The sequence below is a fragment of the Lithobates pipiens genome, unplaced genomic scaffold (assembly GCF_037356315.1).
Source record: "Lithobates pipiens isolate NorthernLeopardFrog02 unplaced genomic scaffold, aLitPip1_a1.2 Scaffold_19, whole genome shotgun sequence".
Taxonomy (NCBI): domain Eukaryota; kingdom Metazoa; phylum Chordata; class Amphibia; order Anura; family Ranidae; genus Lithobates; species Lithobates pipiens.
In genome coordinates, this window is record NW_027507764.1 from 220,608,137 (window position 1) to 220,623,277 (window position 15,141).

The 15,141-nt window shown below is 42.5% G+C and overlaps 1 protein-coding gene across 2 annotated transcripts in view; it reads right to left on the reverse strand.

The window, feature by feature from the left end:
* Positions 1-1,727: 1,727 nt before the first annotated feature.
* The window catches only part of PPP1R17 (protein phosphatase 1 regulatory subunit 17), a 57,412-nt gene continuing 43,998 nt past the window's right edge, over positions 1,728-15,141 (reverse strand). For both annotated transcript variants that reach the window (XM_077491711.1, XM_077491712.1), the window contains one exon: positions 1,728-3,780. In XM_077491711.1, the coding sequence (XP_077347837.1) occupies positions 3,716-3,780 (65 nt within the window). In that variant the 3' untranslated portion in view covers positions 1,728-3,715. The remainder of the gene's footprint in view (positions 3,781-15,141) is intronic.

A 15,141-nucleotide genomic window follows, 5' to 3' on the forward strand; every position in this document is an offset into this window, starting at 1 on the left:
CTCCCACAAAGTGCCGCTAGCCATTGATTTCATTGGGCAGGGGCGCTTTGGGAGTGGTGTATACACTACTCCTAAAGCGCTTCAAAGAAGCTGCTTGCAGGACTTTTTTTTTACATCCTGCCAGTGCAGCGCTCCAGTGTGAAAGCACTTTGGCTTTCACATTGGAATTGCAGATGAAACTTTTTTCAGGTGCTATTTTTAGCACTAAAGTGCCTGAAAAACTCCTCCAGTGTGAAAGGGGCTTAATAAGAAATTTGTATGGTGCATGGCCAGCTTAATTGAACAAGCTGAAGTTAGAAGCTGATTGGCTACTATGCACAGCGGCACCCAATTTTTGCATGCTCCAGTTTTAGTAAATCAGCCCCATTCTGTCTGTTGTGAGTTATTTTGAACTTAAAGCGGTTGTATACCCGCAGAATTTTTTACTTTTTTTGCTCACCTGCAAAGCAAAAGGCATAATGAGCTAGTATGCACTGCATACTAGCTCATTATGAAATACTTACCTTAGAATGAGGCCCCGACATCTGTCTCGATCCACGCCGAGGGAGCTGACATGTTCCCTCTGCGTTTCTTCCGGGTATCGCGGCTCCGGCGCTGTGAGTGGCCTGGAGCCGCGATATCCTCACTCCCGCGCATGCGCGTGGGAGATTTCTCTCCGGCAGGGTCCGGCGTCTGTGCTAATGCGCCGCTGCAGTCAGCAGCGCAATGCGAGGGGAATATCTCCGAAACCGTACAGGTTTAGGAGATTTTTTTTTACCTATAATAAAGCCTTATTATAGGCTTTCCTGTAGGTAAAAGTCCCCAATTTGGCTATACAACCACTTTAAGATTTTAAGCCACCAACTGGTACATGCATTGTGTTTAAAATTTGCAGTATAGTAGCTTTTGCTGCATTGTTTGGATTGCCTTAATGGCATACGCATTAGCACTAGATGCAACATGTGTTAATGCAATGCATAAGAATGGTGAGTTATGATAGTGGCCTCTAAAATCCTGCTTGCTCCACCTCTTACAAAGTGCATCTTTATAAGGATGAAAGGTACCTTATGCAAAAGAGCTAATTCCACCATTGTAGCGCACATGTGTTAACTCTTGTTATTGCAGCATGCATTGTATTAGGCAGTCCATTCAAATGAATGGTCCATCTTGATACATCAAAAAAGGTGTCATTATAAATAACACATGTGAAAGTGTATCTAGTAGCAGAAGGTGGGATACAAAGCAGCCCAAGACAGCCAAATCTATGAATGAAAAATGACTTCAGCCTGTCTCCTCCCAGGCCGCATATCATTGACGCATTTTGTCCTGCCGATAGGGCTTAACCATAGAGGACCTCTACAATTAAGCCCTGTGAGTGGGGCAAAATGCATCAGAAGAGTGTGGTCTGGGAGGAGACAGGCTGAAGCCGTTTTTCTCTCATTGATTTGGCTGTCTCCAGTGTGTAGCATCCCACCCTCCGATACTAGATACTCTTGAGTAAGCCAGGATGAGCATCTTCGATGCCGACACCCACTAGGAGTGAAAGTCACCGGATGAGTCTAGGCTGGTGCTTTGCATGGTGCTCTATGTGTTTTAGGTCACATGTAATATAGTGAATGGGCCCTTGGGACCCAAAAAAACAATAAATATAAACTTAGTTTTGCTTTTCTAATTATTTGTTTCATTGTCATTGCATCCTTGGTTATTCTGTTGTATAGGTACTAAGCTGATAAAAAACAAAACATATGTTAAAGTATAATGCAATTTTTATTTTTTGTTTTGGATAAAATGGAGAAGTAGTAGAACACTTGTCAGATTCTTATTGCTGTGTTCCTATTAAGGAGATTCACTCTCTCTATTTGTCATGTTTAGCATTATCATTGTGGCTGCATTCACACCTGAGTGTTTTCAGCTCCTAAAACACGCAAAGAAACGCCCAAAAAATGCCCAACAAGAAAAATTCCCCATTCATTTAAATGGCCCCTGTTCGCATCTGAGCATTTTGTAGCCTGCAGCAAAATGCATGAAGCTCAAAAGAGTACATGAGCTTCTTTTTGGTCAGATTACAGGCGTTTTTCTGCTTTTTAAATTGGTGGCCTTTTGACCTGTGCGAAAACGTGACTTTCTGCCTGAAAGCGAAATGCTCAGGTGTAATGGCAGCCTGAAAGTGAAAGAAAATCCAAAAGTTTGGGTTGCCCCCAGGACAGAGAGGAACTCTTCCAATGGGGACACAAGTTATAGTGACCCTGGAGGCAACCAAAAATTCCCTCACTTTGTAGGGATTTCCTCTCACTTCCTGTTTTGGCTATGGGACAGGAACTGAAGGGAAATAGCCCAAATGGGTCAACAATGCCAAAAAAAAAAAACTTATAACCCTCCATTACTCTAACCAGAATGAAAAAAAAAAAAGACTTTAGTTCTACTTCAATTTAAAGTACACAGAAAGAACCATTGGCGTTCTAAAAACGTCCCTACAATTAGGGAATGGTTGATGAGTATCTCAAACATTAACAACATGGAAGAATTGATCTATATCTCTCAAGATAGAATGCACAAATTTACATTCACTTGGCCATGTTGGAACCACTTTACAACATCTGACAGATAACGGCAATACATTCCATAGAATGGCCGCGCAGAAGTATTCTCAAACCTCCATAAGGCTCCGGAGGACTTGGGGGAGGTTGGGTGGTGAAACCACATGAGAATGTCCCACTAACTCAACCTCTTCCTTTATGCCCCTCCATCACTTCAATCATACCTGCCCCCCCCCCCCCCCCCCATTTTTCTGTATACACTGATCCTATCTACTTCTTTTCCCCTCTTTTTTTCATATACTGTCTTACCCCATTTTTCTCTCTCTTTAGAGTCGATCACCCTAGAATCAACTGGAATCTTATCTTTACCTCCCACCCCAATCCTCCCTATGCTCATTCTGTCGTCACTAACCATGCCATCCTAGGTTACAATAGGCTCGCCTTTCCGACCTGGAGCGAACGCCTAAGCTACCTCCTACGTTCGGTCCCCTACAGTGGGGGGGGGGGGGGGTTTTGGGGAGGGAGGTGAAAATGAAAAAGAGATCCTCCAACCAACGATGCTAAAGTTTATGCACAAGTTTGATTCCTGGTAAATTTATCCCAGGCTGTTCTACTAAACTGTATCCTTAGACTGTAAAGCCATTTTGTTATGAATATTGAGACTGTACTGACTTTCTGTACCTTTTTTTCTTTATGTACACTCTTTTCTTACGGATTAAAATAAAAACTTTTATGGAATAAAAAAAAAGTACACAGAAAACCTAAAAATTAACTCGTTATTTTTTTCCTATTTATCTGTTAAATACAGTATATCATAGGATTGCCAGGTGAAAAAAAAAAAAAAAAAAAAAGCATAAAAAAACAAATGCAACCACCATTTCTTGTTTTTTTTAGATATACTTAAATGTACTGCTACTTCATTGAGTTATTGGTATTTTATAGCAGCACAATAAAATGGTATGTATTTGAGCCTTATGATCTATATTAAATAAAAAACAATTATACTGCAAACATGGTTTCACGCAAATGTATTAATGTATTATAGCAACAAAATGTGTACAAATAAGATATAAAACTTACAAAACACCCCAATACAGTTTGTTGTTCTAAATTTTAAAAACCCGTTTTGATATTTCCATTGGTGTTATGGAATAGTGGTTGTATAAATTAAAGAAATTAAGGACAGCTGTTTTCACTTGTTAGCCTTCATTTTCTTCACTCTCCACAATTATGGCTCCACTGTCCTCTTTCAGCAGTTTACCACCTATTATGAGAAAAAAATAATATAGTTAAAAAAAAGAGTCCAAAGCCTTCACAGAATATGTGAAAAATAATCTTAACACTTTATAAAGATAGATTATTCCACCACTTAGGCAGGTCATACACAGAGCAAATTTCTTTTCTGCAACTAACAGACAGTGTTGATAAGGGAATCCCTCCTGGCGAGCCATTGTATTCTTCCAGCGAGCAAAGCTGTCCCCATCAGAAGACAGTGATTATAGGTAGCGGCTATACCAGCCGCTAGCGATGATCTATGTAAGATCTGGCATGCTGGTTGTACCCAAGTTGATCTACTGATCAACTTGGTACATTCAGTCTGGCCATATCTGGCGCCTGAGATTTTAACCAGAGATTCAAATATCTATGGCCAACCTTAGGCCCCATTCATCTTGGCATCACTATGAACATGCGTTCCCGCACTTGTTTTTTTTCTGACTTTCCATGGGTCGCACATAGGGCAGCCCATTCACTTGAATAGACTGCCCTGTGGGTGACAAACATACCAAAGAAGCTCCAGAGCTTTTTTGGGTGTAGACCATCGAGAGACAAAATGCACACTTGCTAACCACATTTAAGAATTAATGGCACCCAAACACAATTAATCTTAGTGAGATTTGGAATCGCGGGAAGAATCAAGCGATTCTGCCCACGATTCCCATACACTAGGGTGTAAACATAAGACATAGATCACAGGTTCCTTGTTTGGGTTGGTAAGCATATGATCTATCTAACTGGTGGCTTGAGAGTGGAACATTTTTTGTAGTGTTGGAGGCAGGCCCGTGGAGACGTGTCCTTGACCTGTGCAGGATTCAGTTTTCAGGGTCCATTCACACCAAGTCTTGTCTTCCGTGTGCCCAGTTCACAGCACTGCGCTGCAGTGGTGTACGGATGACGTGCGCCAGAAATACATACGGCAGGCTGTACTTTTTTTCAAAGCACCTCAGCGTGTGCACCGCGTGGCAGCCTGTTGAAATATGTTCATACAAAAAGTGAAAAATGAAATGTATGGAGATTCATACATTCATAACAGTTTTGTTGACACTGACATAGGATAGATCATGTGCTTATCAACCCAAACAAGGAACCCTTGATCTATGTCTTATGTTCACACCTTAGTGTATGGGAATTGTGGGCAGATCTCACTAAAGTCATGCAAAACTCATAACTTGTGTTTGGGTGCCATTGGATTTCTAATGGAACCCCAAATGTGGTTAGTAGGTGTGCATTTTGTTGCTCAACGGTCTACACCCGAAAAGGCTCTGGAGCTTCTTTGGCGTGTTTGTCACACATAGGATAGTCCATTCTAGTGAATGGGCTGCAGTATGTGCTACCCATGGAAAGTCAGAAAAAAAAACAAGAGCGGGAACGCATGTTCCCACTATGCCAAGTGCGAATGAGCCTAAGGCTGGCCATAGACGTTCAAATCTCTGGTTCGAATCTTGAGCACCATATATAGGCAGACTGAATGTGCCAAGTTGATCGATTGATCAACTTGGGAAAAACCACCCTGCCAGATTGTACATACGATTATCGCTAGCGGCTGGTATAGCCGATAGCAATAATCACTGTCTTCTCCTGGTGGGGACAGCGGCTTGGCAGGAGGGATTCGCAATACACAAACTGGACACATCGGTCACAGGAGCGGTGTGCTGAGTGCCCCAAGGGGCACATCAGTGCGCATATGCTAAGCGACATATGTACGTCGCTTATCCTGCCTGTGCAACCCACAGTAAATGTACTGTGAGCAGACGGGAACTGGTTAATCTGAGTTGTGCAGCTCAGTCCACATTTACGGGACCCAGTCTGTGCCGTAGTGTAATGACGTCATCGCGGCCAGAGAGCACAAACCTCAGAAGAAAGACGAGTCGAAGATGTAAGTGCCCAGGGCTTGCTCAAATGGAGCGCAGCGCTGGAAGGCTCCATTTGACAGGTTCTGTCATAATGCAGTACATAAATTAGCACATTATGACATAAACCTTCTGAGGGCCCATAAAAAGGAAAACAAATGTGACAGTTTAATACCACTTTAAGCACATTACTGTTAATATGCATGGGAATATCCGTGTTTAAAACCAAGGTGCCATTCAATGTGAATTACAGAATGATATATTACTCAAAATGTCTATTATTTTGTTAATTGTTTCTACTGAGTCTTTTGTAAGTATGTCAGTAATACACTACTAATGATAGTCTTAAGAACACAGGTCCCAAGGGGCACTTTATAAATTATTCCTGTAAGAAAAGAGTCATCAATAATGTGTTGTACCCTCATTTGTATTCATTAAACTCATTTCCTGTTTTCTATTCATATGAATTATACATTTTTCTTCATAATGTTGGTTTAGTTTTGTATTAGATCCTTACGATAAAGGTCATTTTTTCTTTTACCATCCATAAATGATAAAAGATTTTGTCCTGATGAAAAACGAATCTAAACGGCACAATAAAATAACATTTTAATTTGTGAAATAGTTTGGTTGCATTTGGCCGTAACTATAATGAGTAGCATTTTTTTTTATATAATACGTCTAAATTTATATAATACGTCTAACAAAGTAAATTTTCTGTCACGCTGTCACGCTGGATGTAGCCAGAGATGTCACCAGCGCATGCGCTCTGAAGGTCCGGGATACTGTGCCAAAACCAAGGGCTCCCGTGCATATGCAGGAGTGACGTAATCGCGACCACTCATATAGCCGAAACGTGCAAACCCAGAACGAAGACCAGGTGAAGAAGGATGCTCTGCAAGCAGTGACAGCGCACCGCTGGAGGGCTGCATTCTAAGGTAAGTATTTCAGAATCTGCTAGTATGCGATGCATACTAGCACATTATGCCATTTCCTTGCAGGGAAATTTTTATTTTAATGCTGTGGCTTACTACCACTTTAAAAGCATGGGTCTTACTAGCACTGTACACGCCGAGCACATGTCCCATATTTCTTGCTGGATACTTTGGGTCATGATGCTTATATTTATTTATTACAAGCCGCCATCTTATTCAGACTTCAGTAACCACAGCAGTAGGGCTCATGCACGCTGCAGCTCAAAAACCCCCCCCCAAAAAACGGATTTTACAGGCATTTAAGCTTTTATTTCAGCTTGAAGAAGCTTGGGCTTTTTTATGTTCCTTTGCACATTTTTATTGAGCTTCTTTGAGCTTTTTAAGCTTTTTTTGTGCATAAGCATTTTTTTTCCACAAACCCTCCTCTCAGCTTGTTTTTTCCCATTTTATTTGTGCTATTTCAAACTTCTCTGAGATTTTTTGCGCTTTTTTCACAAGTTTATTGGACATTTAGGCATCTTTTCTGCTCAAAAGCGCCTCTCAAAAATGTGCGTTTGGTTGTTTTTTTTTTCTGTTTGTAGGAGCATATGTTTGTAAACGCTTGAAAAAGCCATAGTGTGCATGGACACATTGGCTAACATGGAGGAGAGTTTCCAGGTAGAAAAAAAATGAGAACTCAAAAGCCTGTAGGAGCCACTTCTTTGAGATGCCGCATGCATGAGCCCGTAGAGAGTTCTTCTAAGCTCCTCCTTGGCTCCTTGTGCAGTGTCACATGAAGATCTGTAGGGAGGATTTGGGAGGGGGTCTGTTCTGCAGTGGGATATTTGTATTAGAAGAGAGGAGAAATCTCTACTTAGAAGATTGGGGGAGGTGATCTTTACTGGGGGAATTAAAATACTGGAAGGATGGGGTAATTTTTTTGTTTTACTGTGTACATAAATATGTGCATTACCTTTTTTTGATCCATGCATTCTATGCCTTCCTGAGCTTTGCACTCTGTGTGTTGTATACTCCTGACTCCTACAGTCATTGCATTACTCAGTCTTGAGCTTTGCACTCTGTGTGTTGTATACTCCTGACTCCTACAGTCATTGCATTACTCAATCTTGAGCTTTGCACTCTGTGTGTTGTATACTCCTGACTCCTGTGCCTTACGCATTCCTGACCATTATGCTCTGTGCATTTCACACTCGTGACCCCTGCGCTCTAAGTACATTATATATTCTAAAACACGGCTCACTTTATGCTAATTATACATTACATACGCAAAGTATTTATTGTCCTAGTGGTTGCTAAGTAGTCACTAACTATTTTAGTAAAGTTCTTATTTGAGGTAGGCTATGTGCAGAAAAGTATATATAATGAAAGAGATTATTTGTCTTTTAATGATAGCGCTGAGGTTTATACTGTATGTGTCTGCTAGACTCTTGCTTGAGGCACAATAATTAAAGCAAATTTTGTAGGTACAGTGACATGTGTGCTGTGCATAAAATAAATGAGATCCAATAATTGGCGATACACACGCCACCTCATTCCTCTGCTTTGAGCGCTCAAGGTTGCCCCAGGTCTTTCACAGTCCTAGCAAAGTCACTGATTAAATGCAATGTACACAGGATGTTAATGACTTCATTACATTTAAAATATACAGTATGTCACACTAAATTACATTTGCACAATTCATGATTAGATAATATTAGATATGAAGAAATAATTTTTCTTTGTTTGCAAGATGTTATTGCAGAATATCTTTAACGACATAAAGTGTCCTCCAGAAGGTTTTACCCCCTTCATGACCAGACCATTTTTTTGCTATTCAGCACCATGCTACTTTAACTGGCAATTGCTCAGTCACGCAACACTGTGCGCAAATACAATTTATATTATTTTTTTCACCAAAATAGAGCTTCCTTTTGGTGGTATTTGTTTACCACTGGGTTTTTTATTCTTTATTATATAAATGAAAAAAACTCTTCCTGGTATTTTCTTTTTGTTATAAAACGTATCCAATAAATTTCCATTTTTACATAAATTTAGGCCAAAATGTATTCTGCTAAATTTTGCACGTGCTGCCAGTGATCGGGGCTGATCCTGCTAAGATTGCATTTTTAGGGACACTGTACTATTGGGGACACTTAGTGTCACTTAGTTTTAACCGAAACCAGGATATAAAGTGTATAATAACAATCAGCGCCAAAATATCTTTCTAAAGTGCAATGTACAAAAATTATAAAATGTATAAAAAAACTTCCACAGCTGCTGTAAGATTCACAGTGATCCACTACAGAAATGTAAACAGTTATATTCTTATGGTGCAGCGCTGTATGACCTATAACTCATTCTTTGAATCACCAATGAAAAATAGAGATAAACTAAATGCAATATTCCCTACAGTATATTCTTATATACGCGATTAAAACACCAGTGTAACCAGTTCATATATAGATTTTTTGTTAGTATTGGTGGCGATCTGCGATTTTTATTGTGACTGCGACATTGCGGCTGACATATTGGACACTTTTGACAGTATTTTGAGACCATTGACATTTATACAGCAATCAGTGCTATAAAAATGCACTGATTACTGTGTAAATGACACTGGCAGGGAAGGGGTTAAACACTAGTGGGCAATCAAGGGGTTAAGTGTGTCCTAAGGAGTGATTGAAACTGTGGGGGGGGGGGGAGGGCTCACTACAGCATGACAGAGATCATTGCTCCCAGAAATGCCGTGTTTACATAATAATCTCAATTTTGTGCCACTCCGTGTCACGATCGCAGCCCCGGGCGGACATTGAGTCCACAAGACCCGTGGGCATGCTCACGGAGTACGCGGCTGGTGTGCATGCGCCGACAATGCTGTGTCCAGCTCCCACTTCCTCCCGGGGCACCGCGGCGCCGGAAGAAAGTTCACCTCTCCCCCTCCCTCTGGGCCATCATCTGGGACACGTCACAGGTCCCAGATGATTGCCTGGCCAATCACAGTGCTCAGCACGGCTCGCGCATGCGCAGTGTGTGCCCGGGTACTCACAGGGACAATGCCGGCGCTGCAGAGAGCAGGGGGAGAGGAGCGATTAATAAAAATCAGCAGCTACACTTTTTGTAGTTGCTGACTTTTTAAAACACCAGTGCAACCAGTCCATATATATCATAAAATAAATAACATCAGTGTTGATAGAGAACTGGTTCATATCAAACAGTGTGTGAAACCATCCACCGCTGTGCTCATCCGTCCTCACTGGAATCAGTATCATGTGCACATCACCACCAGCCAAATTGCCTGCTTACCTCACAGATAAGTTTAAAAAGCTCAAATAAAACTTCCGGTTCTGGCGCCACATGAGGAGGAGGTAAGCGGACACAGCTCCCGCCGCACACCCCTCTAAACCAGTGATTAAAGCCGGCGAAAACCTTGGGGACACCTCCCTCTTTCACCGGAGAAGGGTGAGATGAACATGGACCGCTTTGTGGAGCTGTCCCACAACCGATCGCTCTCCACCACCTTGCATTCAGCAGCGGCGGCTGCGGCCAAGATGGCGCCCGCACCAGCCCTCACAGACTTGGCTCTGTCCCCCTCCGGCATACCGGGCATTGATTCCACCTCCCCTTCAGGCATAGCCCAAGTGGTAGTGTCCTTCCTGACTCCCACACTGGCAGCCACAGTGGATACAGCAGTGCAGAAAGCACTGGAACAATTCCACACTGAACTCCGCTCACAGGCTCAGCACATAACACAGACAGAGGAGAGGATTTCTCTGTTAGAGGATGACACCACAGCCCATGCTGCCACCATTGCACGCCTCACTCATTCTAACAAAGAACTGTGGGAAAAAGTACCAGTTACTTACCGGTAACTGTCTTTCTGGGAAATCTTCCAGGACGGCACACCTGAGAGATGAGAGGCTCCTCCCTACAGGAAACACAATCAATCGACAGCTGTTTTAAGTCCCCACCCTTCCCCTTGATCCTCAGTTTGTAGAGAAGTAACTCCTGAACCAGGTTCACAAGGGAAATCATTCCTCATAGGTACTCACCTTCTAGTGTTCTAGAATTTTCCCTCCTCCAACGGGCGGGAAGTAGGCCTGCCGTCCTGGAAGATTTCCCAGAAAGACAGTTACCGGTAAGTAACTGGTACTTTTCTCAAGTCATCTTCCAGGACGGCACACCTGAGAGGATAAACAAGTACCTCAGGCCTACCTTAGGGTGGGGCCACTGCAAAACCCTCTTGGCGAACATTGGCTCTGCAGTGAGCTTTACCTCCACTCCATACGCTCATATGCTTGATGAAGGCATCTTAGCTGGATCATGCGGCTGATCTGCAGGTCTGCTCCACAGATGTTCCTGCCTTTTCCGCTTCAGATGCAGTATCTAGGTGAAATGGGCTCTTAAAAATGGAATCAGAAAACATGTTAAACTTGTAGGTTAGCAATGTTGCCTATCTCACACATCTAACAACCATGGCCTATTATGCCTGTAGGTGCTACTTAGAACCACTAAAAAGATAAATAAGAGACCTGTGTAAGACAAGGACACTACATTAATCAGTAAGAGGGCCTGTCTTAACACTATCCTGTTGAGGGAAATAAAACTGCTTCCTTTTTATCTTTATGTCAGCAAAAGACTAAAGGGAAGCCTACTTAAGGGAAATAGATTAACAGAAGCTTGAACCCTGGGTTTAAGGCACGCCCAATCTATGTCCTTACTTACGCCTGAGAGCCTTCTTCAGGAGATTAAAGTCCCTAGCAGGAGTAGACTACCCATATTGCTATGTCTAGTTTTGCTAAAAGGGCAAAATGAAGGCCATGCACCAAGCCGAAACCTATTCGATCGGGTATACATCTTTATACTTCATCCTCAGGCCCTAATACTCCTCTGAACAGAGCTCTCCAAGTTCTTACTAAAAGGGGGATTCATTATCCCCTTCCTCCAGTGTCCCATAACCCTACAGGGCTTCAACCCTAGGAAATGGTTCTGGCATCCCTGAATGCAAGTGGTCAAGGTTTTCTGACATGTGGCAGCTGCAGCCCGAACTCCTGGCCCCTCCATGGAAAAGAAGGCTGAAATACAAAAAGGTGATACATGCATTATTAATATCACAAATAAAATGATCATAGATTGTGGGCACGGCACAATAGATTTAGACAGAAAGGACACAAGCATAGACAACAATGTTGTGTGCCTGAGTGTGACTATCTAAACCAATATATCAAATATGGGAAGAGACCCAAATCTGAACCTCAATGTTGACAAACAGTCCTCATAGTCTGGTTTTCTGATGTGCTGCCAAGACGTAAAAACATTAAGACTCAAGCAAACCCTAAATGCTGCGTATTTCTTTAGTGCAGCTAGCTAGGTCATAACTGATATATAAATACGGAAAGGACAGGAACCCCCTTTACTGTTGTGCTTTACCTATGTACAGCAAAACAAGGCTATAAAGACAGAAAGACCCAAACTTCTATGTTATGTATTTCTGACAAACCACCACAGTTATAAGATTAATATGAACACCAACTCCCGTGTTGTGCATTTCTGCTATGCCACAGGGAAAAAATATGGAACACAAGACATTCCTTTCTGTCATGCACTTCTGTAGTGTAGTTCAGATAGAACCAACACTGAGAAAGGACACAAGCAACCTGCAGCATTGTGTTTTTCTGAAACAGAAAGCACCAACAAGCTTCAATCTTGAGTATTTCTGCTGTGCAACAACATAAAAGCAGAAACTGAGGAAAAAGACAGACAACCTTTACAGCTGCAATCTTTCTGGTCTGCTGCAAAATAAAACAATAACGTCATGATGAGTATTCCTGCTGTGTAGCAAAACCTCAATCAGAAGGGACAGATAAGTTTAGGGTTCCCACACCCGTGCGACCCAACCTGCGACTTGGGACTGAAAGACGCATGAGAAGTCATATACTATGGCTTCCAATGGGTACCATTTGTGTCTGTGCGACACCAGCAGTCCCTGATTCCTGGATCCACAGACCTCAAGATTACACAGGTCGCAGGGAAAAAAAAAAAAAACAAATAGCAATTTTCAGGTCGAACAAGTAAGGGGTCCCCAATGCTGTGACTCCCTGGAGGATTGCAGCCAACAAACCCCTGCTGTGTATCCCTAAGATGCAGAAAGGTAGATCCATGAGAAACACTGCTCACTGCTGTGCCTGATATACAAACGATAAGGCAGTAAATATAGGACATACAGGACACAAACATTCAATCTTTGTGTATGTCTGATGTGTAGTAATATACCAATACTGAGCAGAGAGGCCACCATCCTCAATGTGTCTCTCAGCTGAGCAGCAAAAACAAAATCAGAAAAAGACAAGCAACCTTCACTGCTGTGTCCTTTCTGATATGCAGCCAATAAGGCAGTATATGCAAGACATAAAAGGACAGACAACCTTCAATCTTGTATATGTCTGATGTGCAACAATATAACAATTCTGAATAGAGATAGCACATCCATATTGAAGCGATTTGGCCTTGCGACTCAACATGTCAAATCGCATGGCTAAAATCAGCACAACACCACTTTGTGGTGCTACATGGATTACCAAAGGCAGTATATGTACTACACCTGGCAGGGGTTCAATTTGTATTTCTACTATGTAGCCCAACAAATTCGAACCATCAATTTTCACTGCTGCCTTTCTGATAAGGCAGTAATACAGGACACAAAAACCTCACAGACCTTAATGCTGTATAAATCTGATGTGCAACAATAAAACACTATGAATAGAGATAGCACATCCATATTGAAATGATTTGTCATGCGACTCAACATGTCAAATCGCATGTTTAAACTCGGCAGCCATTGCTGTTAATAGCACTGTCTGAATCAGCACAGCGCCACGCAAATCAGGACCATCAGACTTCACTGCTGCCTTTCTGATAAGTAACCAACAAGGCAGTAAAACAGGACACAAAGCCCCACAGACAGACCTCAATCTTGTGTATGTCTGATGTGCAGCAATATAACCATTATGAGCAGAGATGTCACCTGACTCAACGATGTGCATTTCTGCTGTGCAACACAAAACCAGAAAGTACAGACCACCTTCACTGTTGTATTTTTCTGATCTGTAGCCAAACAAAGCAGTACCTTTAGTATATAAAGGACAGAAAACAAGCTTCAGTGCAGTGCACTTCTGATGTACAGCAATATAGCCCTTATTAAGCAGAGATGTCACAAATCTCAATGTGTATTTCTGCTGTGCCACAAAAACATCCCAGCAAGCACAAACCTTCACTACTGAGGTCTACTGGTGTGCAGCCAATGAGGAGTCATGGTCTATCCCTTTATGAAATAACCAACAGGCAATTTATTTCATAGGCATAGCCTGGGCTGTAGATACTAAACCTTCACCACCAGAGAAGGAACAGATCCTAAAATGGTTGGACACCCTACTATTAGTAGTAGTTGTTGTCCTACCTTACCTCCATAGACTGAGCAAACGCTAGCCAGCACATATCCAGGTGGTGCTGATTAGCAACTAAAGTCTCAATGAGCCCAGCCCTAGAGACCGATTTAAGACCTCTCTAGAAGAGGTGGTTACCAGTTTAGCCTGGGAGGTAAATAGCTATTTGCAGGCTTCAAACAATCAATTATGTAGCTCTTGCATAGGTTTGCACAGAAAATCCTCAATTAAAAGGATGTAGGGAGCGATCTATGGTGAATCGCCTTTAGATCTGCCACTGAGTGGATTGTAGCCCAAACCAATAAAAAAAGTTTCTTCTTACCTCCTACACTATAATATAAACACAGTGTAAAGGTGGAGTGGGAGGTTGGAGCTTATGAAAGTTAACTATAGCAGGCAACCTCCAAAAGGAGGATCTGTGACAAGGGAACCCCTACTGTGCCACACAGTAGCTTGGTCTCTGCCCATCCTTGAATTTTAGGTCAGCTTTTAAACATTGTGAAGCAACTTCAGATTCCTAGCAGCTGGGCTAATAGGGCCGGTAACCTAGTGCACCTGCTGACCAGGGGAGCTTCTGAATCCACCAACCACTGCCCAATTAATAACCTGTTCAGTGGTATACCTGGCCTGTAAGTAACTTTGTATCTACCAGGTCCCCTCTGTACGCTATATTCATCCCTACTAAATGTACCACAACTGGGCATGTAGGGAGAGGCTGGCAACCTACTGCTGCGATAACCACAGTGTCTCTGCTGTAAGAGGGAGCTGTGGCTGGTGGTTTTAGCAGTGGCGTCTGCGCTATTTGTATCCCGACCCCAGGTTCTGCACTGCACCAGTCAGTATATTATACACGGGGAAGGGGGAGCAATGGCCTACCTACCTCTTTCTCATCTGAGGTGGTTTAGGCACACTCGTTCCTCTGCACCACCTGTCCACCATACAGCTTCTCTGATGTAAGAGGGGCTGCAGCTGGTGTTTTTAGCAGAAGCTTAAGGGCTATTTGAATCCAGACCCCAGGTGAGATCTCAAATGCCTAGAAACCCTCTGGCTGGAATTGGGGATTTTGCAGCTAAATTCCCACGGCAAAAGGAAAGTAAAGTACTCACCGTTGTCGTCTTCCTCTTTTTGCCACAGCCAGCGGGCT